The sequence below is a fragment of the Sapajus apella genome, unplaced genomic scaffold (assembly GCF_009761245.1).
Source record: "Sapajus apella isolate SASKATOON/1434 unplaced genomic scaffold, GSC_monkey_1.0 scaffold53, whole genome shotgun sequence".
NCBI classification, from domain to species: Eukaryota; Metazoa; Chordata; class Mammalia; order Primates; family Cebidae; genus Sapajus; species Sapajus apella.
Genome location: NW_022436993.1, coordinates 1,775,234 through 1,802,095, shown reverse-complemented (window position 1 = coordinate 1,802,095; position 26,862 = coordinate 1,775,234). Strand labels below are relative to the sequence as shown.

At 36.6% G+C, this 26,862-nt stretch overlaps 1 protein-coding gene across 14 annotated transcripts in view; it reads left to right on the top strand.

The window, feature by feature from the left end:
* Positions 1–26,862, top strand: part of ANKRD26 (ankyrin repeat domain 26) — a 93,455-nt gene that overhangs the window by 26,165 nt on the left and 40,428 nt on the right. For 6 of the 14 annotated variants that reach the window (XM_032243798.1, XM_032243809.1, XM_032243807.1 and 3 more), the window contains 11 exons: positions 996–1,056; positions 1,149–1,351; positions 5,877–6,006; positions 6,653–6,714; positions 9,358–9,451; positions 12,483–12,581; positions 13,180–13,211; positions 13,303–13,375; positions 17,196–17,266; positions 21,614–21,798; positions 24,315–24,476. In XM_032243798.1, the coding sequence (XP_032099689.1) occupies positions 996–1,056; positions 1,149–1,351; positions 5,877–6,006; positions 6,653–6,714; positions 9,358–9,451; positions 12,483–12,581; positions 13,180–13,211; positions 13,303–13,375; positions 17,196–17,266; positions 21,614–21,798; positions 24,315–24,476 (1,172 nt within the window). Of the gene's footprint in view, positions 1–995; positions 1,057–1,148; positions 1,352–5,876; positions 6,007–6,652; positions 6,715–9,357; positions 9,452–12,482; positions 12,582–13,179; positions 13,212–13,302; positions 13,376–17,195; positions 17,267–18,298; positions 19,881–21,613; positions 21,799–24,314; positions 24,477–26,862 lie in introns of those variants that run through there. The other 8 variants (XM_032243804.1, XM_032243803.1, XM_032243801.1 and 5 more) reach the window with 8 other exon arrangements.

Genomic DNA, 26,862 nt, shown 5'->3' with positions numbered 1-26,862 from the left:
TAAGAATGTTACAGCTTTCAGGAAGTAGTAGATGACCATGTTTAACTAATTGGATGACTTAAAATTAAACTCTTTACTACAGAAGTGTTTTTTAAAAACTGATTCTAAATCCTAATCAGTATTATCAGGGATCTCTTATGAACCAAAGTCTGTGTTACAGATCTGTGCTTCTGCATGTGCCTTAGTATGCTTAAAGCTTTTCCTTTTCTTCCTTGACTTAAGCTCACACTCGATTAGTCATGCCTCTCTTTTTCTTTCCCCCTACACTTTCATCTTTTAAAAATGATTTATCTCAGCCTAGACTTTTCCTCGCAGCATACATTTCTTCAGTGACTGTTATTTCAGTCCATGTTTGTCTTCATTTGTAGCATATTTAGGTGCACCTTTCTATTTTGTAGCGATGTGTGGCTTTTATTCAGCAACCATTGACTCACAAGGATTATTTTTGTTTTTTTCTCTCTTTCTTGTAAGGAGCTGAATTTATATAATCATTTTTTTTTTAGCTTTTTGACAAACAGAATAGAACCAGCCTATAGTATTTGCAATGCCAACCCACTTAAGTAAGATATACTAAGAACAAAATGCTTACAGTTTCTCTCACAAGAAGTAATTCATGCAAATATAAATCATGCATACACATTTCAGAAAATATGTAATTAATTTAAATGTCTTAATGTTTGAATTTTATAATACTCTACCTAGGAATAAATTTTTATTCTAGGCTAATGTGGTTAAGAAAATAATTGAACAGATATCATAGTATTTATGTAATAATCAGCTATGGGTAAAGGTAATAACCTTTGGAGAATATCTGTATCGTCTCACATAATCCTTACCCCATGAGAAGATGTAGTAAATAGCAGAATTGAGGTTTAAAGCTACATCTGAGTGACTCCAAAATCTGTTTTTTGTGTTAATTGTGACTATTACAATTATTTTATCAAATTTGATACTTGTTATTTTTAAAACTTGTTATTCTTATTTTTGTTTTCTAGAATGTCCCAAAACCAAGCTTAGCAAAGCTAATGACTGCTTCTCAGCAATCCAAGAAAAACTGTAAGCTGTTTGAAGACTGCTTATTCTTTTGTTACTCATTGAGTCTTAATTACATATGTTTTCATTTACTCTGTATTTTGTTTTTACTGTAGTAGAAGCAACATATGACATTGTGAGAACAGGAAATAGAACTTCGTTTGAGGATAGAGATTCTGATAGTCAAGATGAAGTTGTGATTGAAAGCCTTCCTACAACATCAATCAAAGTCCAGGGCTTTTCTCATCCTACCAATCCATTACCTGACCCTCTTCCGAAACTTTCCCACAAGTCGTTAGCAAACCCTGGTCTTACAAAGGTACGTTGTTTTTAAAAAAACTTTTTTCCCATACCCTTCCCTTGCCCCCACAATCCACATAATGATGCATCTATTGAGATGATCATATGGTTTTTGTTTCTCATTCTGTTTATGTGATGAATCACATTTATTGACTTGCATAAGTTGAACCATCCCTTCATCCTTGGAATGAAACCCACTTGACCATGGTGAATTATTGCTTTTTGATATGCTGTTGGATTTGTTTTGCTAGTATTTTCTTGAGGATTTTTGTATCTTTATTCATCAGAGATATTGGTCTGCAGTTTTCTTTTATTGTTATGTCCTTTCTTGGCTTTGGTATTAGGATGATACTGGCTTCATAGAATGAGTAGGAAGGATTTCCCCCTTCTCAGTCTTTCGGAATAGTTTCAGTAGAATTCTTACCAGTTCTTCTTTGAATGTCTGGTAGAATTTAGCTGTGATTCAGTGTGGCCCTGGGCTTTTTTCTTGTTGGCAGTTTTAAAATTACTGATTCAGTCTCACTGCTTATTACTGGTCTATTCATGATTTCTATTTCTTCCTGATACAAGCTAGAGGAATTATGTGTTTCTAAGAATTTATTCATTTCCTGTAGATTTTCTAGTTTGTGTTCATAGAGGTATTCACAGTAGTTTTGATCTTTTGTGTTTCTGTGGTATCAGTTGTAATATCTCCACATTCATTCCTACTTGAGCTTATTTGAATCATCTCTCTTTTCTCAGTTAACGTAGCTTGTGGTCTATCAACTGTGTATCTTAAAAAAAAAAAAAAACTGCCGGGCGTGGTGCCTCACGCCTGTAATCCCAGCACTTTGGAAGGCCTAGGCGGGCGGATCACCTGAGGTCAGGAGTTCGAGACCAGCCTGGCCAACGTGGTGAAAATGTGTCTCTACTAAAAATACAAAAAAATTAGCCGGGCATGGTGGCGGGTGCCTGTAATCCCAGCTACTCAGGAGGCTGAGGCAGGAGAATCACTTGAACCTGGGAGGTAGAGGTTATAGTGAGCCAAGATCATGCCATTACACTTCAGCCTGGGCAACAAGAGTGAAACTCCAACTCAAAAAAAACCCCAAAAAACCCAACTTTCGTTTCATTTTGTTTTGTTTCATTTTGTATTGTTTTTGGTTATAAATACATTTAGTTCTGCTCTGATCTTTGTTATTTCTTTTCTTCTCCTAGTTTTGGGTTTGGTTTATTCTTGTTTTTCTAGTTTCCTAAGGTGTGATGTTAGCACTGATTTTCTATGTCACAGAGGTTTTGATAATTCATGGCATTGTTACTTATTTCAAAACATTTTTATTTTTTATTTTTTTATTGTTTTTGAGATGAAGTCTCGCTCTTGTCCCCCTGGCCTCCCATTCATCATCTTAGGAAAAAAAAGAGAGAAAATAAATTTCAGTATAAACTTTCTTAGAGAAATGAATCCAGCAATTATTTGTTTCTGTAGATATTTTGATTTATCTTGTGCTCGTAATTAATATCTGTATGTAATGGACACATATGCACACACAAAATGAAAGTGATCAAAATTTATTATTGTTTTCTAAAATAAACTACCTCTTATAAAAGGAAAGATTGCCAAGGAAATTTATGAAATTGTCTCTGGAAGATATTTTTTACTTTTAAAAGTGTCTCCAGCAATGAGGACATTTTATATTATCATCAGGAAGCTTTGTTAACTTTAGTATCATAGTTATTAAACTTTGCTTATAAATTTGTTCATCTCTAAAACTCAGAATCCTGCCGACTTGATTTCTTAGTCCTTTTCTCTCTTCATGTAAATACTGGTCTTGCTTGATAATCATAGCTGTATTTGAAGACTCTTAAATCTTCATCTTGGATAATCATAGCTTTCTTTTCTTTCCTTTTGTTTTTTTTGAGACGGAGTCTTGCTCTGTCGCCCAGGCTGGAGTGTGGTGGCAGGTCTCAGCTTACTGCAACCTCTGTTTCCCGGGTTGAAGCAATTCTTGCGCCTCAGCCTCCTTAGTAACTGGAACTACAGGTGTGCACCACCACACGTGGCTAATTTTTGTATTTTTAGTAGAGATGGGGTTTTGCTATGTTGGCTGGTCTCTAACTCTTGGCATTCAGTGATCTGCCCACCTCAGCCTCCCAAAGTGCTGAGATTACAGGCATGAGCCACTGCACCTGGCCTTGTTTTTTTTTTTTAAATACAGAGTTTCTGTCAGCCAGGTTGGAGTGCAGTGGCATGATCAAAGCTCACTGAAGCTTAAATCTTCTGGGTCTGGCTTTAGCCTCCCATGGGACCATGGGCATGCACCACCATGCCCAGCTAGTTATTTATTTTTTGTAGAAATGGGGTCTCGATATGTTACCCAGGCTGGTTTCGAACTCCTGGACCCAAGTGATCCTCCCACGTTGGCCTCCCAAAGTCCTAAGATTGCAGGTGGGGCCCACTGCACCCAGCCTCAAATGTTGAAATACGCAACTGAAACCTTGAATCCCATGTTTTTTTCCTTTTTGTCTTTTCATTTTCAAAAGTTCAGAGTTCTGTTTAGGTTCATATTATTCTACCAGTTTACTGTATTTTACAAATATTTATCTTCTTAAGACCATATGCTTTTCCTGAAGTCATCTACTTCTACTCCAAATGTATTTATCGAAATCTGTCTTCTAAGTCCCCTGGGTGGGCTGGGTGCAGTGGCTCATGCCTGTAATTCCAGCACTTGGGGAGGCTGAGGCTGGCGGAGCACTTGAGCTTGGGAGTTGGTGACCAGCCTGGGTAACACGGTGAAACCTTGTCTCTTAAAAAAAAATCCTGAAATTTTTCTTTTTTTTTTTTTTAACATATTTTTATTTATAATTCTATTTCCCAGTGATATTTTCTTTTTTTTTTTTTTTTCCATTTATTTATTTTATTGCATTTTAGGTTTTGGGGTACATGTGAAGAACATGCAAGATCGTTGCATAGGTACACATGTGGCAGTGTGATTTGCTGCCTTCCTCCCCATCACCTACATCTGGCATCTCTCCCCTTGCTATCTCTTCCCAACTCCTCACCCCCCACCGTCCCTCCCCTTTTTCCCCCTAACTGACCCCAGTGTGTAGTGCTCCCCTCCCTGTGTCCATGTGTTCTCATTGTTCAACATCCGCCTGTGAGTGAGAACACCTCCACAGCTTCTGCACGGCAAAAGAAACAGTCATTAGAGTGAATCGGCAACCAATAGAATGGGAAAAAATTTTTGCAATTTACCCATCTGACAAAGGGCTGATATCCAGAATTTACAAAGAACTAAAACAGATTTACAAGAAAAAAGCCCATTCAAAAGTGGGCAAAGGATATGAACAGATACTTTACAAAAGAAATTTTTCTAAGTCTCCTGGATGCCTTGAATTTTATATTAATATGTCCCAACTGAAGACATTGTTTCTGACCCTTTCCCGACTCTTTGTAAACTACTCTGTCCACTGGTTTCCCTATCCCGGTAAATTACACATAGGAAGTAGCACTGAAACATTGAAGCAGGAGAAATCTTGCACTACAGTTTTCCCTCAAATTATGAATCCAGTCACTCACCAAGTTCCTTATTTTCTACCTGCTTACTATTTCTCATATCTTACTACTACAACTTACTTTTTTTTTGAGGTTGCCAAAAGAAAATGTGACCACTCCACTGGTCTCTCCCTTGACACATGAGGATTACAATTTGAGATGAGATTTGGGTGGGGACACAGGGCCAAACCATATCACTGCACTGGGTCTATCTCATAGTATGGACCTGTCTTTGCAGCATTTCCTGAGCTTCCCAGGTGGAACTCACTGTTCTCTTTTGTGCCGTTACTGTCCTTTATTCACTTCAATTTTAGAACTAATGAATTATACTTTTCTGTTCTTCTTGTTTTTGTTTATCTCTATCCCCACTTGATTACTATAGGGAAGAATCTGTCCTCTGATTCTATTTTTAGTTTTTCCCAGGATAGTGCCTGTGATGTGATAGACACAATAAGTGCTTATTGTCTTACTGACTGGTATCATTTGGATGTGTGTCCTGCCCGAAATCTTATATTGAAATGTAATCCCCAGTGTTGGAGGTGGGACCTTGTGGGAGGTAATTGGATCATACAGGCAGATTTGTAGTGAATGGTTTAGCACCATCCCCATTGGTAATGTCTTTGAGATAGCAAGTGAGTTCTCATGGGATCTGCTTCTTTAAAAGTGTGTAGCACCTCTGATCTTGCTCTCTTGCCCTGGCCCTGCCATGTGAGACACCTGCCCCCTCTTTGCCTTCTGCCATGATTATAAGCTTCCTGAGGCCTCCCCAGAAGCAGAAGCTGCTATGCTTCCTATACAGCCTGCAGAACCATGAGCCAATGAAACCTCTTTTTTGCATAAATTACCCAGTCAGGTGTTTCTTTTAAAAAAAAGTATGCCCCCATCTTGGATGACCAGGTATTTCTTTATGGTAGTTTAAGAACCGACTAGTACAGTGACTGATTGAATGGGTAAGTGAATAAATATAGTGTTTTCTGAAGTTTTTTTTTTTTGTTTGTTTGTTTTTAAATAGGAAGGAACAACAAAGCCAGCCACTGGAAAAAAAGAAAATGGTCTTGATACTATTGAAAGTCCTCCACTAGAGCAAACAGATAATGACAATTTGACTTATGTTGATGAAGTGCCCAAAAATAATAGAAGTGGTAAGTTAGTGGATGTCTCTGAATATTTTTCTATCCTTAAATTCTATTGTAGGGGCCAGGTCATGGTGGCTCACACCTGTAATCCCAGCACTTTGGGAGACCAAGATCAGCAGATCACCTGAGGTCAGGAGTTCGAGACCAGCCTGGCCAACATGGTGAAACCCTGTCTCTAATAAAAATACAAAAATTAGCTGGCGGTGGTGGTGTGTGCTTATAATCCCAGCTACTCAGGAGGCTAAGGCAGGAGAGTTGCTTGAACCTGGGAGATGGAAGTTACAGTGGGCTGAGATCACTCTACTGCAGTCCAGCCTGGGCAACAGAGCAAGAATCTGTCTCAAAAGAAAAAAAAATTCTATTCTAAGACAACCAATTAACATATGCAGACTCAAATATTATATTCATTTAAAAATATTTTTATTTTGCTGTCTTTATTCATACTGCCAATTTTTTCCTGAGACTGTGTCAACCTTGTGAAATGCTTTTTTGCTATTATTTTTATTTTATTGAAATGTTCATGAATGGAGATAGACTTGTATATATATTTAATTTTTTTGTTAATTTTATTTTCTATTTTTGTATATATATGTGTTTAAAACTTGTAATACTAAATATTCTCATGAATATATCTGTGTATAACATTTTATAGATATGATGACCGCATTAGGATTAGGACAAGAGGAAGACATAGAATCACCTTGGGATTCTGAGGTACTATCTATTGTTACTGTTATTTTAAAATATAAGCATTGGGTGATGTTAAAACATAAAAGGGATACTTTGACTTGACTTTTTTACCTCTGTGTAGATCCATAAGGAACTTCTTTCTTATATTTTTCAATTGGTAATTAATAAAGTATGTGCTAAGTATATGACTGCAGCATAGTATAAATTCTGCTAATTTGCAAGATTCATTTAAGAATCCAGTGTATTCAATAACAGGTGTCATAAAATTAAAAAAAAAAAAAGAATCCAGTGTAAAACAAAATAAAAACAAACAAACAAACAAAATAGAATCCAGAGTAGGAAAGTGCAAAAAAAAGAAAAAAGAAAAAAAAGGCTTAGAAATCACAGTGGATCAGTGTGCATTCTGAAGTTGTTTATCTAAAAACTAGAGAATTATTTCAGGTCAACCTATGGTCAAATGTATGACTCTATGTTATGTATGGATGAGTAAAAGTCCTAATGAAATTCAGAGAGAAACAGTTTGGAATGCAGTTTTTTTTTGGATAACTTGGAATTTGAAAAGATAACACCTGGGCCTTTAAAGTATTAATATATACTTGTATGGATCTGCAAGGAACATTTCAACATTTCAAGAGAAGGAAGAATGTGGAGAATGCTGACAGTTTGGTTGAGTGGTGTTGTAATAAGTAGAAATGATTTTCAAAATCATTTTCAATGACTTAATAAATATTGAGGGTACTTTTTGTAAACCTGTAGGCAGTACTGTCAAGAAAAGAATGGGAGGCCGGGCACGGTGGCTTAAGCCTGTAATCCCAGCAGTTTGGGAGGCCGAGGCGGGTGGATCACGAGGTCAAGAGATCAAGACCATCCTGGTCAACATGGTGAAACCCCGTCTCTATAAAACTACAAAAAATTAGCTGGGCATGGTGGCGCGTGTCTGTAATCCCAGCTACTCAGGAGGCTGAGGCAGGAGAATCGCCTGAACCCAGGAGGCGGAGGTTGCGGTGAGCCGAGATCGCACCATTGCACTCCAGCCTGGGTAACAAGAGCGAAACTCCATCTCAAAAAAAAAAAAAAAAAAAAGAAAGAAAAGAATGGGAAAGTTGGAACAGGCCTGTGGATTTCTAATTTGGAGTATAAGTTTCAGTAGACAGTTACTGGAGATATCCTATAGGAATATAGTGAATTGACACTTGAGACCTTCCTAATGAGATTTTCAATGTTTGACCTTGAATAAATTTCTGTTTATTGAGTACTGACTATGTGCTAGGCTGTTAGACACCGAATGTACAAGGTGAGGGCTTATGCTCTAGCAGCATAAACTGAAAAACAAGTAAACCACAAACACTTACAAGTCACTGTAAGTACTTCAGATGAAGAAAACAGAGAGCATTAGGTTAGGGAAAATTGAGGGAGTTTGTAGTTAGGATGGGGATTGGAGTGGGAGTGAAGCTCTGTAGTCAGAGAAGATCTTTCTGAGTGTGACCTTAGATTGCCAACTAAAGGAAGAGAAGGAGCAGCCATGTGAAAGGCTAGCAGGAGGGCATTCTGGACAGAGGGCACAATCATCACATCTGTTTATCATTTTGCTCTTAACATCTTGGAATGACCACGAAGCAGGAAGTGGAGTAACTCATCATTATTTTTATTATTATACTGCATAGAAAAGAAAATGTGCAAATAAATACCTGGCACATTTCAGATGCTTAATACATAAATGTTATTATTATTCTATTTTTATGAAAGCTTGCTATACTTTGAAATTATTATTATTATTTTTGTTATACTTTAAGTTCTAGGGTATATGTGCAGAACGTGCAGGTTTGTTACATAGGTATACACGTGCCATGGTGGTTTGCCACATCTGTCACCCTGTCATCTGCATTAGGTATTTTTCCTAATGCTATCCCTCCCCTAGAAATTATTTCTTAATTGGGAAAGAGTTGTATACTATATCTTATATTTGCTTGTTTTTCTTTAAACATAAAGAAAAGTTTTTCTTACTGCTTTGTCATTTTAGTCAACCACTTTCCTATCAGTAAAAGTTTTATCACAAAGTATTTAGATTTTTCCAAGCTTTTGTTTACCTAAATGAAGCAGCTTTTGCAGTGTTCTGTTTATACTTACCATGACATATTCCAAAGTTTTTTATTATGCCAAATATCTTAACACTAAAAATTTCTGTAATTAGAAATATTTTAAATGTTTAATGCTGTAGTATAGCAAGAATGTTCTATTTTTTAAAATACACTTTTTTCCCCCTCTTAATCAGGCAGCCTCTGAACCAGAATAGGTTCAGAGAAGCTCCCCTGAATGCCATCTTATTTTTGGTGGGGAATATAAAGTAGAATTAAGTCTTTTGATATTAGTTCCTTGTTGGACTATGCACATAAGTGAATATTTTATCTGTTAATATGTGTCCTTGGTCATTCTGTGTTTGGTGTGCAGAGTCAATAGCCATCTAAAGATGAAAGATAAGCTTAATCTAGAGAGCATATGTGAGGTTCTTTGTTGAAATGTTTTGGTTTTCAGTACACACTTATCTCATTTTTAAGTCTAATTGCTTTTAAAATAGGAAATTCATATTATATTTGAAAGTGATTAAAGATCTTTAGTGACTCATTCTTCTTGTAAAATTGAAACTCATTATTGATATAATTTTAACAGAGTATCTCTGAGAATTTTCCACAGAAGTATGTTGATCCTTTAGCTGGGGCTGCAGATCAAAAAGAAAAAAATATAGGAAATGAACAAGCAGAAGGTAAGAGATATATTTTATTTTAATAAGGCCATTGGACAGAGTGTTTATATAAAAACATGATTGTTGATATATTCTAATAGCCAAAGAAAATCACCTATTAAATGGATAGTAAGAATAAAGAGAGGTGAAATTGTGATAAGTTGTATATCTTAGGTGTCAGCAACAGGTTAAATTGCCACTGTCACTAAAGGAGCTGAATTGTTAGATCTATTTCAAAATACATTAAGACATGAGGAGAGCCAGGAAGTAAGGAAGAGGAGATGAGTAAAAGAGGAAATGAGAATGAGGAAGGCAGAGAGTATAGAGAGTGAATGAAGAACAAAGACGCAATATATGAAATGGAGAGTGGCAAAATAAAATAATTATAATAGTACATCAGGCCGGGTGCGGTGCTCACGCCTGTAATCCCAGCACTTTGGGAGGCTGAGGTGGGCATATCACTTGAGGTCAGGAGTTTGAGACCAGCCTGGCCAACATGGTGAAACCCCATCTCTATTAAAGATACAAAAATTAGCTGAGTGTGGCGGCATGCACCTGTAATCCCAGTTACTCGGGAGACTGAGGCAGGAGAATTGCTTGAACCTGGGAGGCGAAGGTTGCTGTGAGCTGAGATTGCATCACTGCACTCTAGCCTGGGTGACAGAGTGAGGCTTTGTCTCAAAAAAATAAAAAATAAAATAAATTAATTCTTTAGAAAATGGAAAGGCAGGGTATTAGAAAGGTAGGAAGAGTTTAAAATGAGCTTCCAGTACCAAAACTTGTCAGAGAAGTAGAGCAAAATTTTTGCACTCTTTCTATCCTCCTCACTGTTGGGAAGGCAAGGATGGAGGTACTGGACCATCTTTCTGACCTAGATGAATACAAGCATATGTGGTCAGCCATATGTGTCTATAATTTGATGTTATAGAAAATGTAATTTCAGGCTGGGCATAGTGGCTCATGCCTGTAATCCCAGAACTTTGGGAGGCCGAAATGGGTAGATCACCTGAGGTTAGGAGTTTGAGACCAGCCTGGCCAACATGGTGAAACCACTGTCTCTACTAAAAATACAAAAATTAGCCAGGCATGGTGGTGCATGCCTGTAATCCCAGCTACTTGGGAGGCTCGGGTAGGAGAATAGCTTAAACCCCGGAGACGGAAGTTGTAGTGAGTCGAGATTGCACCACTGCACTCCAGCCTGGGCAACAGAGCGAGATTGTCTCAAAAAAAAAAGAAAGTGTTGCTTTATAGGATAATGTCTCAAAGGCCAAAAGAAGGTAATTGGAAAGAAGAGAGTAGGGTTGCTTATGGAGAGATCAAGGAAGCCATACTCTGATAAAAAGCCCATGGCAACTCTATGTCTTGTAATACAGTTTCAGTTTGGGGGACATGATAGGGAGGAACTTGATGCCAGATTCCAGAAGGATACGCTAATTTGAAAGAATGTCGGGCTGGGCATGGTGGCTGACAGCTGTAATCCCAGCACTTGGAAGGCCGAAGTAGGTGGATCACGAGGTCAAGAGATTGACACCATCCTGGCCAACATGGTGAAACCCCATCTCTACTAAAATACAAAAAATTAGCCGGGTGTGGTTCTGCATGCCTATAGTCCCAGCTACTTGGAAGGGCAAGGCAGGGGAATCACTTGAACTCTGGAGGTGGAGGTTACAGTGAACCGAGATTGCGCCACTGCACTCTAGCCTAGTGACAGAGCAAGACTTTGTCTCAAAAAAAAAAAAAAAACAAAAGAATGTGGAGGTACAGTCGGTATAGACCAGAGCTTCTTAAAATTTAATAAATCAGCTGAGAATCTTGTTAAAAATGCACATTTTGATTCAGCAGGCCTGGAGTTCTACATTTCTAATAAGTTCTCACGTAACGCTGATGCTTCTGGTCCTTGGACCACACTCTGAGTAGTAAGGGTGTAGACTTCCCTGTAGAGAAATCTGAAAGAAGAGTCACTGGACAACAATTCAAGGCATAACAGATCAAGTTAAAACATTATTTTTCTTTTATTTCTGAGCACGTTTCTAGCTAGAGGGTTAGGAACAAAGAGATGGAGAAATAGAAATTATAGCTATAAGATACTATTGTTAAATGAAGAAGAAAGAAGTGCTGAAAATATTCCATGAAAAGAATGTAGAAGGGGAGGAATCAAGACCACAGATCTAGAGATTACTTTTGCAAAAGAAGAGACATTGTCAGTGGGGAAAGAGAGAGGAAAGAAAAAAGTTAGCTAGGTTATTTTGGAGTTAATAGTGAGGAAACTCGAAACAACTCATTTCAGATGGCTTCAGTATATTTACACTTAGATGATTAGATCATTTCTGCTTCAGAAATTATGGGAAGCATGCTAGAATTGGGGTAAACTCCAGTGATTCATGTCTCCTCTCTATAACTGTCAGATATCAAAGATATATGTTGCTTTGGGCTGGTTATGGTGGTTCACCTGTCATTCAGCACTTTGGGAGGCCAAGGTGGGTGGATTGCTGGAGCCCAGGAGTTTGAGATCAGCCTGGACAACATGGCAAGACCCCATCTCTACAAAAAAATTCGAAAATTAGGCATGGTGGTGCATGGGCCTGTAGTTCCAGCTATTCAGGAGGCTAAGGTGGGAAGATTGCTTGAGCCTGTAGGTTGAGGCTGCAGTGATTGATGAGCCATGATTGTGTCACTGACTACAGTCTGGGTGACAGAGTGAGATTCTATCAAAAAAAAAAAAAAAAGGTCTGTGTTGCACTGATATTAATTAATCAAATGAGTTTAATTTAAATATAGAAGCATTGACTTTTTTCTTAAGGAAAGTTACTTTTTGATATGATAGCTGTTTCATAAAATCCTTTAGAGGCTAACATATTTTAGAAATGAAAAAATTACAGTTAATAATTCTTTGAATACTAAAATTGTTATTTTCAATAAACACTGCATTGATTTTAAAAACTGCACTAATTTTGAAATATAAAATATTAATAGCTAATAATTCTGTGGCAATTCAATTTTTTCTTTTGATAAATATTTTAATATCGAAAGCTTATTGTACATTATTTCTTAGGTATGTTTTATATACCTTCTTGCATGAGTGGATCAAGAAACTTTAAGATGGCTAAACTAGAGGATACAAGAAATGTAGGCATGCCAGTAGCCCACATGGGTATGGAAAAAAATGAGTATTTTTGTTAACTGTTATTCTACAAGTGTATATCCAAGCTGATCAGTTCACAACGCTTTCTCTAATGAGAAATGAGTTATATATTCAGCTAAAGTGGCATCACAACTGTGTGCTTCCCAAATTATAGGACAAATTGAAGAACATGATAAATACTTGTAGTATAATGGTATAAATGATTCTGATGTGTTGCATTAAAGATATTCTGTAGCATTTTACCATCGGCCTTGACATTTTTCCTCTCAGGATCATGCTTTGCTCCTCTGATTAAAGATCACTTTTCTCCGCATTGATGAGCCTGCTCACATTGGCATATGTGCACTTTTCTATTTTAGTTATAGTCACTTGGGACAGAATCCCATGTTCAAATCAAAACTGCATGTTTTATTAGACCTATGTTCCTATGTTTTTCTTCAGTACACTTCTGTCATGTTGCTGTTCTAACCAAAATGAAAAACATCCCAACAGTTAATCATTTTCAAACCAAGCATGATGATTCACGTCAATACTAACACTGCATGAATTTATGATTGACTTTGTCATATTTGCATATAATTGATTATATGTCCCTTTTGCTTTTTAGAGTCTCCTGAGAGATATCATCACTTGACGGTAATAAGTTTTATATTTTTATCTTGAATTATCAAATGCATATTGTATAAAATATAAATTATTTGTTAATCATTTTGTTTCAAAACCCATTCAGCCTACCATTGAAATGAAAGATTCTGTTCCAAATAAAGCAGGAGGAATGAAGAATGTACAAACACCCAAAGCAGGTAAATGTTGCAATACATATTTACTCTGGAAGGAAGTACATTAAAATATTTGAAATGTTTGAAATGCTCACAGTTTTCCTATTCCTAATTCTTTTTACCCTGAAATTTGATGGAAGGATTTCTTTTTTTTCTTTTAAATTGAGACAGAGTCTCACTCTGTTGCTCAGGCTGGAATGCAGTGATGTGATCTCAGCTCACTGCAGCGTCTGCCTCCCAAGTTCAAGGGATGGATTCTCCTGCCTCAGCCTCCAGAGTAGCTGGGACTACAGGCATGGCCACCACACCCGGCTTATTTTTGTATTTTTAGTAGAGATGGGGTTTCACATTGTTGGCCAGGCTAATCTTGAACTTCTGACCTCAGGTGTTCTGCCCACCTTGGCCTCCCAAAGTGCTGAGATTACAGATGTGAGCCACTGCACCTGGCCTGATGGAATGATTTCACATAAACAATGTAGATGATATTGTTGGTATTCACATTTGAATAAAATATATTTACAAGCAGAAGAATAAGAAATTTTTAAAATGTAATCTCTAACTTAGATGTTCCCACTTTTATGTTTTATACCCTAAAGTTTCCAGTTTGGAATCTCTATGCTTGTTAGGGATTCACAGAGGTAAATTATGAGACACTAAGATTTCCCCAGTGTTTCAAATGCTTATTGGAATTCTAATCTTTACCTGGAGGAAAACTTTACTTGCAAACATGTCAATAATTATATTTTAGCATTAATCATTTCATCTTAGTGTTATTAAACTGATGATCTAAAGCCAATCAGGAGTTCTGATTAGCAGATTATGTGTGTGTGTGTGTGTGTTACCTTTGATTATTAAAAATAATGAAAGTAATTTTTTTTTTTTTTTTGAGACAGAGTCTCACTTTGTCACCCAGGCTGAAGTGCAGTGGTGTGATCTCAGCTCACTGCAACCTCTGCCTTCCACGTTCCAGCAATTCTCCTGCCTCAGGCTCCCAAGTAGTTGGGATTACAGGCATGCATCACCATGCCTGGCTAATTTTTGTATTTTTGTTAGAGACAAGGTTTCATCATGTTGGCCAGGCTGGTCTTTAACTCCTGACCTCAGGTAATCTGCCCACCTCAACCTCCCAAAGTCTAAGATTACAGGCATGAGCCACCATGCCTGGCCAGTAATTATTATTATTTTTATATATATTTTAGGTTTTGGGGTACATGTGAAGAACATGCAGGATTATTGCATAGGTACATACATGGCAATGCGGTTTGCTGCCTTCCTACCTATACATATGCTTGTTTGCTCTTATTTCTTCATGAGCTTGGTAGATCCAAGAAGCAAGACTTTTTTTTTTTTTTTTTTTGAGATGGAGTCTTGCTCTGTCACCAGACTGGAGTACAGTGGTGCGATCTTGGCTCACTGCAACCTCCGCCTCCTGGGTTTAAGCAATTCTCCTGTCTTGGCCTCCCGAGTAACTGGGACTACAGGCCCATGCTACCACACACACCCGGCTTCTTTTTTGTATTTTAGTAGATACAGGGTTTCACCATGTTGGCCAGAATCGTCCCGATCTCCTGACCTTGTGATTTGCCTGCGTTGGCCTCCCAGAGTGCTAGGATTACAGGCATGAGCTACTGCACCTGGCTGAAACAGGACTTTTAAAACAAAATACTTTAAATGGAATCCCTCAACACAGGAAGACATGAAACAGAAAAAGCATGAAGGAAACAACTTAAACAGTTCCTGTAGATCATTTCACTTCTCATTTAATACCTTTTATAAAGTAATGAATAGAGTCTAGTTCTCTACGGACCCAGATATATACATTTATTCATTTAATAAGAATTCACTTTATATTGTGCACTGATATTGTATATCCTAAATATTTTTGGAAACATTCCCTCAGTTTAGGCCTGCATTATCCTTGTTTTACAATATTGTCTTCTAATTCATTTCCCTTTATTTATTCATATGCACCTGAAATTCATCCTCCCCACAGTATTTAGGGTGGTCTGTCTCCAGTGCAGATAGGACCATGAGTCCCTCTTGAAAACATAAATATTCAAACATCGTAAGATTACATATCAGGCTATTATCATCTGACTTCTGCCTAACTCTCCATCTTTAGCCCTTCCCCTTTCTGCCCTTTTCTCTGGGATTTCTCAACTGATGGTGATGCTCTCCTCTCCAGTGCTTGTATTTTAGACAAATACATACGCTATTTGAGGCTTCTTTCCCTCTGTCATTGCTGTCTTGCATGCTGTTACCCTTTCCTGCCCTCTACTCCCTTTAGCCTGGCTAACCTCACTTTATAAGTCTCAACTCAGGCATGATCTCTAGAAAAGCCATCTTTGACGCCTTTTATTTACATTCTTTTTTTTTTTTTGTGATGGAATCTCACTGGAGTGCGGTGGCATGATCTCGGCTTTCTGCAACTTCGGCCTCCCAGGTTCAAGTGATTCTCCTGACTCAGCCTCCTCAAGTAGCTGGGATCACAGGCACCCATCACGACACCCGGCTCATTTTTGTATTTTTGTATTTATAGTAGACAGGGGTTTTGCCATGTTGACTAGGCTGGTCTGGAACTTCTGGCCTCAAGTGATCCACCCACGTCAGCCTCCCAAAGTGCTGGGATTACAGACATGAGCCACCGTGCCCGGTCTTCCTTACATTCTTTAAACCCCAGTGCTTAGCACTTAGCAGGAACTCAATAAATAATTATCAAGTAAAATAGATAGACTTTTTATAAGATAACTTGAAAGATCGTCCCCTACAGTCTGAGAGCAAGGGCATAGACATATGGAGAAATAATTGACAGTTCAGGTGGAAAAGATACAGTACAAAGATAAGGTACGAAGGCAGCCCCAAGGAAAGAGACACCTGTTTATCTGGGGAAAGATAGCTATAATAGAAGAAAACTTCACATAGCAGTCTGAGTCTTAAAAGATGAAAAGAAATTTGTCAAAATTTCAGATATAAGGAGCGGGATGTACAGTGATAAAGATGTAAAAAGTAATAGTAATTTTGGAACTCATTAATAATGAACAACACTCTGTACCTTGTTAAAAAGGTACTGTTGGCCAGGTGCAGTGGCTCATGCCTGTAATCCTGGCACTTTGGGAGGTCAAGGTGGGTAGATTTTCTGAGCTCAGGAGTTTGAGATCAGCAGGGCCAACATGGCGAAACCCTGTCTCTACTAAAATACAAAAGAAATTAGCTGGACGTGGTGGCGTGCGCCTGTAGTCCCAGCTACTCAGGAGGCTGAGGCAGGTGAATCGCTTGAACCCAGGAGGCGGAGGTTGCAGTGAGCTGAGATTGAGCCACTGCACTCCAGCCTGGGTGACAGAGCAAGACTCTGTCTCTACATTAAAAAAAAAAAAAAAGGTACTGTTAGAGAGAACATTTACAGTGTTACTTTATGTATTTCCACTATGTCTTAAGATTTTGTTTTGTTTCTGACAGTTTTGCTCATTTACGTTGGGTGAATGAATTTGTGAGGCATTAACCTGGTATCATCTAGTGTTGCTAGTCTCCCCAAGTGGTTTGTTGAAGTTTTGGATAATGGTTGAAGTTTTAATTAGATACTTCATTAAGTTGATAGTTAAAATTATTTCTTACTGGGAAGTAAATGTTCCACTAAAGATTAGGCTTCATTGAAACTTTTTGTGATTGCGCCACTGCACTCCAGCTAGGGTGACAGAGTGAGACCCTGTCTCGAAAACAAATAGAAAAAAAACCCCTCTCAGTTTATAAAATACAAATAAATGTTATTTTCTGTTTCTATAAAGACTATACCTTTTACCTAACTGCTCTAAGTAGTTCATTTAACTAAACATTTGGATTTTTTCAGCTGAACATGACTTAGAAGTAACATCAGAAGAAGAGCAAGAAAGGAAAGGAAGTGAAAATAACCAGTCACAGGTATTCAATTTTTTAAAAAACTTCTGGTTTAATATTGTTTTCTTTGCCTTAATGATGTAACATAGTCCAAATGAAATTGCCTTTCAGACTAGCCTTTTAGAATCAATAGATCATTATTTAATACTTAGTATTAAAAACATTTTGACCAGATAAATATTCTTAGAATGTCTAGTAAACTATAGCTAATCTTTTGTTTTTGTTATCGTTACTTTTTACCCTTGAAATTGAAGCCAGAAATTTCCTGAGTATTGTTTCCTCTTTCATTTTTATAACTTCCTTACGTGATAAAGATGGTAGCATCAAATATTAATAATAATCAAATTATTATTAATAATATGATCAAATAGAATCATATTATTGAGCAGTAGAAAATATGAACAATTTAACACTGATGGCCACTGAGTTGGATTTATTTTAAAAGAGGAATCATTCCCAGTGGTTTAGGATTTACATTCTTTTTGTTTTTGGATGGAGTTGCCCTCTTGTTGCCCAGGCTGCAGTGCAATGGCATGATCTTGGCTCACCACAACCTCTACCTCCTGGGTTCAAGCAATTCTCCTGCCTCAGCCTTCCAAGTAGCTGGGGTCACGGGCATGTGCCACCATGCCCAGCTAATTTTGTATTTTTAGTAGAGATGGGGTTTCTCCGTGTTGGTCAGGCTGGTCTTGAACTTCCGACCTCAGGTGATCTGCCCACCTCGGCCTCCCAAAGTGCTGGGATTACAGGCAAGAGCCACCGTGCCCAGCCAGGATTTATATTCTTATATTACTGGTCACTAATTCCAAGGTTAAAGGTTTATTCTGCTTTGTGGTCTCTGTTGACTTCAGCTCCTACATTCAGGGAAAGAATGGGGTCATAAAATCAACCCAGTTATTAAGAGAATCAGAATTAATTAATAACTGAATTAATTCCTTTCAGAATGGGATCTTTCCATTGTTAGGATATAAACAATAACTTCTGATTATTTCCATCTAGGAAATCAGTAAATACTACGGAATTTTTTAATCTACTATTAATGAAGCTTATGTAAGAATTGGACTTAAGCGGATAGTCAATTCAGATTCATAACACCACATTATAGTATATAATTTCAATTAAAATGTAAGAATTTGCTTTTTGTTCTGATTGGTGTTTATTTTGGCTCCTAATAATTTAAAGTTTCTCTGCTCTCCAGTGAGAAATCTTTAGAAAAAGTACTTAAATACACTGTAGGGGCTCAGTATTTGATGTATGATAAGATAAAATCTTTTTAAGTCAGGATGCCTTTATAATACTACAAATCATCTGCTAATTTATTTTCAGTAGATTTAACACATAATTAATTAAGTTTAATCCAAAGGAACAGTGATAAAGTTAACTTTGCTGGTTCATGTTTTTCTCCTATTTTAGGCTAAGGCAAATTAGTTTTTGCTTCTTAGTTACAATCCAGTGATTTAGGAGTAACTAAACATAGATGAAGAAGTTTAACAGTTCAGTTTTAATTATTTCCTAATTTTTCTTTGTTTATACCTGATTACTTAAGGATAAAGTTATTTTAAAAACATGCACCCTGACAGAAGAGACATCTGAAAAACAAAACAAGCAAAGTAATCTTCCACTTTCACAATGTCTGCAAAACATGTCTCAAGAACCAGAACTGAATAAGGAGTGTGATAGAGAGGATATATCTTTATATTCAGGACTTCCTTGTGTGCAAAATGATGAAGAAATACCGACCAAACAAGGCAAATTAGAGTGGAAAAATAATTTAAAACTCATCACAAATGAGTTAAAGCAGAGCTGTGGTGCAACTTATGAAAAATACAAAATTACTGCTTGTCCTGGGAAAGAGCCACTACATGATAGCTCTAAAGGAGGTGCAGATTTTAAGGAAATACCCTCTTCTTTGACAAATAATATACTTGATTGTGATGAAAAAGATTCTACTATCTCTGTAGTATTCCACGCATTGCCTGAACAAAAAGAACCCAGTCTTGAAAATGTCTTTCCATCTCTTTCATACTCTGGGTCCCCAGAATATGTTTGCCAGTCATTTTCTAAGCCTTATTTAAATGAAAATAAATTAGTCGGAGGAAATAACAAACCAGACACTGAGCATGTTTTTAACACAGATGAGAATTTTTATAATGATACAGAAAATAAAAAAGTAAGGAGCCCACAAGTAGTTACAGGTGAAATGAAAGAAGAGTTTGATATACAAATAACAAAAAATATGAACCAAAATGCCACTAATTGGAAATTAGACATTGGACATGTGCCTCGGTCTAGTGATCCAAAAAGACCTTTTGATTTGATCTGCTCCAAAGAAATGAAGCATATGATTCAAATAAAAAGGCATAGTATTTCTGCTGGTACAGATGCTTACAAGAAAACAAAACCAATACAGAACTTGTTCCAGAAGCCGTTATATGATAATTGCAGTGCTAATAACTATCAAAGCATGGAACCTGAATTAGAAAATGTGAGGTCTTCTCCACCACAAAGTGACAGAACATCAAAAGTATCTCTAAAAGAAGAATTACAGCAAGATATTCAAAGGTTTAAAAATGAGATAGCCATATTAAAAGTAGAGTTCCGGGCTTTGGAGAAAGAAAAATTTCAACTTCAAAAAGAGGTAGAGGTTTGCTTGCTGCTAACTCTTTGTTTTTTCTCTATCAATTATCTGATCCATTCTGATTTTCTGCTTATGAAGAGCTCATGTATAAAATGGCGTTACCTAAATAGGTAATCGTATGTAGAAATAATTATTTCTGTTAAGTAACGGGAGTTAAGGAAAACATTCTCACAATCATTGTTCCTTAATCAACCTAAGAAGTCTATCAGTCTTCCAAGTGGCATATGGACTGGGAAAACTAATTTAGCCATATATCATGTGACCTTGTGAACCAGGATAAGCGTAAAGGAAATTACTTTATGAAAGGTAACAAGTGCTAGGGTGTTTTTCCCCTATTGACCTAAAGATGAATCTTGTATTTAAACAACATGGCAATACAGTGGGAAAGAAGCAGTGACTGAGAAGAGATGTAAAAACGTATCTAGCCTTGAGTGTTATAACAAATATTCCCAGGCAAAAGAACCTATTTAATGTGCTTTCATGTGTGCAAGTTTATCTTTTTGACTCAAACTGTTGGAACTTATAATTCCATTATGATCACTTTAAAGATTTTTGGCAACAAATACATATACTTTCACATATTTTAAAATCATCAGTCAGATATTTCTATTGAATCAGACCTTTACATTAGGTTGTTTAATAAAGTATGATAAGTTTGGGGATGTAAACCATATAACTAGCATAAATCCTTGGCCAGAAATTTAGTATTTAACTCCAAAGTAGAAAGCTGAGTTCTGTACATTGAGTCTTAAAGATAAACAATAATCTGCAGATAATCTTCTTTAGAAGTAAAAGTAGATGAGGCCTCCCACACTATGGATTAAATTACCTCCCTGCTATGGCATTAAATTACTTTGCCAGTGTCACACTTTTAATTCATCTGATTAAATGTGATGATTTTATCTGGTAATTTATCTGATTCAGCATTATGGAGTTATAGCATCGCTTTTGGTGCCATAAAATGCTAGATAATGCCACTTTAGGAGCTCTGGATGGATCATTTAATCTTTCTTGTTTTACTCTCATTATCAGTAGATAATGGGGCTAATGTAGATAATTAATACTTATAGTGTATATTTTCCAGCTATAAAATTGTATGGTTATTGAATGTGAAATTTGGAAAGCATCTCATTTCCCAGAATTCCACACCAGCAACTCAGCAGTTTCACTCTGTTTTTTATGTTGTGGCAAACTTTTGTTTCTGTATTTCACTGAACACCTTCACTTTGTTGATATCCCAGGATCCAAATGAAAAAAGAATTATAAAAGACACTGGGGAAAACAACAGCTGAGGGCAGAAAGGGGAAAGATTGCTTTCTTTTCCTGGAGCAGTGTTACATCCTCTAAATCTGGCTGTGTAGTATGAAATCAAGGCGGTAAAGGCAGAAGATGCATCTTGTATCTTTTTTCTCTATTTCTACCAGTAAAATGGGGTGAAAATTCATAGTAGATAGTGAAGATTGGTTGGGAATAAAAGCGCAAAATTAAGAAGAGCCCTTGAAATTTTGGAAAATTCTGTTTCACTCAAACAGAAATGAAGCAGAATTTATAAAAATTTCATGGATAAAATTCTGAGAATTATAGCTTATAATTGTATAACACTTATATATACAATGATCCTATTTTTATTGGCTAAAGTCACCACAGTTAAACTGAGTCAAATGATAAACTCAATGAAAACAAATTATTTAATAAAGCAATAGCAGTTCCTTAGTATCAAACTTTCATTAAAGGTTGAAGAAGAAAGGAAAAAACACAGAAATAATGAAATGGAAGTATCAGCAAACATATATGATAGTGCTACTGATGATGAAGATGATGAAGATGTTGATGATAATGATGGATTAATTCAAGAAAGAAGGAGTAGAAAAACTGATGATCAACAATTTCCTAGGAAGGAAAATAAAGAGTATGTTAGGTAAGCCAGTAGCATATTTAACAGCAGAGAATTGTTACTGTGCTATAAAACTAATTCTAATTTGGACTAAGATTCATGATTAATAAATTTTATACTTTTACCATGCAAGGGATATGCAACCATGCCTTGTAATTAGAAAAATGCAAATTGGCCGGGCGCGGTGGCTCAAGCCTGTAATCCCACCACTTTGGGAGGCCGAGGCGGGTGGATCACGAGGTCAAGAGATCGAGACCATCCTGGTCAACATGGTGAAACCCCGTCTCTACTAAAAATACAAAAAATTAGCTGGGCATGGTGGTGCGTGCCTGTAATCCCAGCTACTCAGGAGGCTGAGGCAGGAGAATTGCCTGAACCCAGGAGGCGGAGGTTGCGGTGAGCTGAGATCACGCCATTGCACTCCAGCCTGGGTAACAAGAGCAAAACTCCGTCTCAAAAAAAAAAAAAAAAAAGAAAAGAAAAATGCAAATTAACAAACAATGAGATACTTGTTTTTCTAATTTTATTGATATTTTATTTAAAAAATAATACCCAGTGATGGCAAATGTGAGAAAAAAGGCATTCTTATACACTGTTGGTAAATGAAATTGATAAATCCTTTTTGAAGGATAATTTGGCATATATCAAAATTTCAAATATTCCCTGTCTTTAACCTAACAGCTTCACTTCTGGAACTAGATTGTACAGGAAAATATGGCTTACATAAAAAAACACACACACACACACACACAAGTTAAGGACATTTATTATATATTATGGATAATATACAGTAAGCCTATATATAATATGTACATAACATGTTAAAAATAAATAATATATGTATGTTAAGAATATTTATATAAACATGTTACATAAATACATATGTATCTTAAGGATATTTATTATAGTATCCCTAATGTTGGACTCTCAAATTAATCTGAATAGTGCCAAGGGATTGCACAGAGGGATCTGTAGTCCATGTAAACATTTCAGTATATTGAGTATCTTTAGGGGCTCATGCTCAACTCTTAACATAATACAGTGGGAAATTTCAGTCTCTGTAAATTATGTAGGTGTGTGATAGTGATATCCTTGTGCATGTTTTTACCCTATAAAAAAGTAGTTATGCCTGGGCACAGTGGCTCATGCCTGTAATCCCAGCACTTTGTGAGGCTGAGGCAGGTGGATCACTTGAGGTCAGAGTTCCAGACACTTAGGCAGGAGGATCACCTGAACCCTGGAGGTAGAGATTGCAGTGAGCCAAGATTGTGCCACTGCACTCCAAACTGGGTGACAGGGTGACACTTCATCTCCAAAAAAAAAAAAAAAAAAATTATAATTTTTCTGCTGGTAAATCCAACTTTTTATATTAGGATTAGATACTAGGCTAAAAGTCTATAACAGTTACCAATTCTTTATTTTTTAGATAAGAGTTTTGCTCTTGTCGCCCAGGATGGAATGCAGTGTCGCAATCTCAGCTCACTGCAACCTTTATCTCCCAGGCTCAAGTGAATCTCCTGCCTCAGCCTCCCGAGCAGCTTGGATTACAGACCTGCACTACTACACCAGGCTAATTTTTTTGTATTTTTAGTAGTGACAGGATTTCACCATCTTGGCCAGGCTGGTTTTGCACTCCTGACCTCGAGATCCACCTGCCTTGGCTTGCCAAAGTGCCAGGATTACAGGCGTGAGCCACTGTGCCTGCCCATTATTTTATTTTCAAACAAAATCATAACTAATCAGAATATAGCTATTTTAGAACTGCATATATTAGCATATAGGGTATTCTAAAAGTAAGGTTTTTTCCCCTACCCAGGATATTTTCCTGATTTCTTCTTCATGTTACATGTGCCTCATGCTATTTTAAAAACTTCATTAAAAAAAAACCGCTTTGTTTAAATGAAACATTATCATATTTAAAAACAAAACCAAAGATTAGCCTAAATCTAATTGCTACTTCCATGTCTGAAGGTCATTGCTTGTAGGCAGTGAGCTCCAGCCTTTTACTGTAGCATTCAAGTTTAGCGTAGCATTCATCTCTGTCTAGTTTCTTTCTCTTTTCTTTTCAAGCTCCTGGGAAACATCTAGATGTCATATGCCTAATCTATGCTCACCTTCTACTCTCTAAGTAGAATGGTTTTCTCCCACTTTTTTGTCTTGTGAATTCTTCGTTTATTTTGCCTTTTCTGTTTTAACGCTGTCCTTGTGCTTAGATATAACTTTTCATATATCAACTCTTACATATCACATTTCATCATAATGGTATTATAAAATTGTGGTTTTCGAAGTGAGGAATATACATTTCCTCTTATGTTGCTGATAACATAAGTTGATAATTCGTAAGTTTTTGAATTAATGAGTGAATTGAGGTGGGGCAAATGTTGGAATTTTATAAACATTATTTTTTTATTCTTTGTCAGAATTATTAGAAAACATTGGCTTTTAAATGGATTTTTAATTTTAATTTTTTTTCCTTAACTCTTTCTGCATTTTGTTTCTTTTTTCTTATATAACTGTCATTTCCCATGGATTTTTTAAAGTAGTGGTCCTGCCTTGCAAATGAAGGAAGTAAAGAAAGGAAAACCTACCTCAAAAGAATCTGTGAATTCACTGGTGTTTGAGAATGCCAGCTTACTAACTGGTGGCCTGCTACAAGTGGATGATGACAGCAGTTTAAGTGAAATAGATGAGGATGAAAGAAGGTAAAATCTATAATTTCTTTATTTCTCTATGGAGGAAAAACAAAACACAAGCAAAATAAAATATTTTTCTATGGAGGAAGGTTAGCGGTCATTTTTTTGCTGAAAATAGAATAATGTAGCCTCCCAAAGCCAGAGAATACTCTTCTATATCCAGACTGCTGAAAGGTTAAGATGAGGACGAGTGACTTTGATAAGGAGCAGTTTCAATAAATGGTCACCTTGGAGCCCTGACTGTCGTGGATGAGCATAGACAGCATTTGAGAGAACTTGGATGGAAAGGCAATAGGTAAACGGGTGGTAACTGAAGAAGAATGTGGGATTCAAGGGAGTCTTCCTCCTTTTTTATTTTAAAATGGAAGCTTTTAGAGTATATTTATATGCTTTTGGGAGTGAGCCAGTAGCAAAGGAAATGCTTATGAAATTTAGTTTTGTTTGCATGTTTAATCATCAGAAAGCTTGAACCATTATCTTTTAAAGATTTATAATAAACTAATTGTCCTTAGAACTTCTGTTTATGTAGTTTTTCACTAAGAGGTTGTTCATTTAGAACTGTTTCAGAAATTGAATATTCTAATATAATAGAATGTGTCAATGATATAACAGTTAAACTCTCATATATGAATTTTAAAAAATTATAATAAACATACAAACATGTAGGCTATACTGAATTGAATTTAAACATTTCTTGATGATTGAAGATATCAGAGTACTTTTGACAGTAGTATCACAAACAGCTATGATTTTCTAAGACTAAAAGATCAGATATATTAACTTAATAGTTGTTTAGATTCTGGGGAGAAGGGGAGGATTTTGTTTATATACTGTAGAAAATTAAACTATTGACAACCTATCACAGACTATTACTTTTAGATTATAAAGTTCTAAAATATTAAAAACCATGTTGCCTTATGCCAATAGTGTCATTAACATGTATTGTATGCTCAATAAAGATTTTTTTTTTTTTTTTTTTTTTTTTTGAGTTAGAGTCTTGCTCTGTTTCCCAGGCTAGAAGGCAGTGATGTGATGTCAGCTCACGACAACCTCCATCTCCCAGGTTCAACCAATTCTCATGCCTTAGCCTCCGGAGTAGCTGGGACTACAGGTGTATGCCACCATACCTGACTATTTTTTGTATTTGTAGTAGAGACAGGGTTTCGTCATGTTGGCCAGGCTTGTCTTGAACTCCTGACCTCAAGTGATCTGCCCACCTCAGCGTCCCAAAGTGCTAGGATTACAGGCGTGAGCCACCACACCCGGCCTCAATAAGGATTTTTGAATGCACGAATCGAGTTGAGTAGATGAATGAATGAACGTTGATGAATTTCTTTAGAAAAAATAAATGTTTAGCTTATTGAAAGTAGGTTTCCAACTTGGCTAGATACAAGGTCTTTTATTTTTTTTTTTTTTGAGATAGAGTTTTGCTTTTGTTGCCCAGGTTGGAGTACAATGGCGCGATCTCTGCTCACTGCAACCTCCGCTTCCTGGGTTCAAGCGATTCTCCTGCTGCAGCCTCCCGAATAGCTGGGATTACAGGCGTGTGCCACCACTCCTGGCTAATTTTGTATTTTTAGTAGAGGTGGGGTTTCTCCATGTTGGTCAGGCTTGTCCCAAACTCCTGACCTCAGGAGATCTGCCCACCTCAGCCTCCCAAAGTGTTGGGATTACAGGCGTGAGCCACCGCCCCTGGCAGGTTTTTTTATTTTAAAAAACATTTGCAAGATTCAGAAATTACTATTTATAATTATAGCTGGAAATAGAATGATAATATAGATTCATCTGCTGTCATATCGCTTAAAAATACCTGAAACTAAACATTACTTTCACAGGACAGCAAAATTTGTTTTGGAGCTAGAATTGTTGGGTTTGAATTTTGGGTCTGCTACTGACCAGCTATATGTGGTTGAGCAAGTTACTTGGCTTTTCTGTGCCTAGTTTCTTCCTTTATAAAATACTTAATATGTTATCAACCTCACAGAATTGTTACAAGGATTAAAATGAGTTTAACATATGTACAGTGCTCAGAATAATGCATAGTACTTGCATCGTGAGTTCCGAAAAAATCTACCTAATATCATCATTCAAAAAGGGTTACATGAGGAGTCATGTAAGGATGTTAAGTAATATGTTCCAAATAGGTTCTAGTGCCAGTAAAAGCTTGTTTTTATTGAAAAGGACAGTAGCAAAGAAACCTGGGATGTTTCTGTTGAATAATGCAAGTAACACTATGGTTCCTTTTGCTTTGACTGTCAGAAAGCTTGAACTAAATTTGTTATGATATTATTAGTGTATTTTTCTTGTCCCTTACTGTTACTCTTTCTCTTTATAGTTTAATACCTCTTGTAGAAAGTTATTATATATCTGTAAAAAAGATTCCTGTAAACTTTAT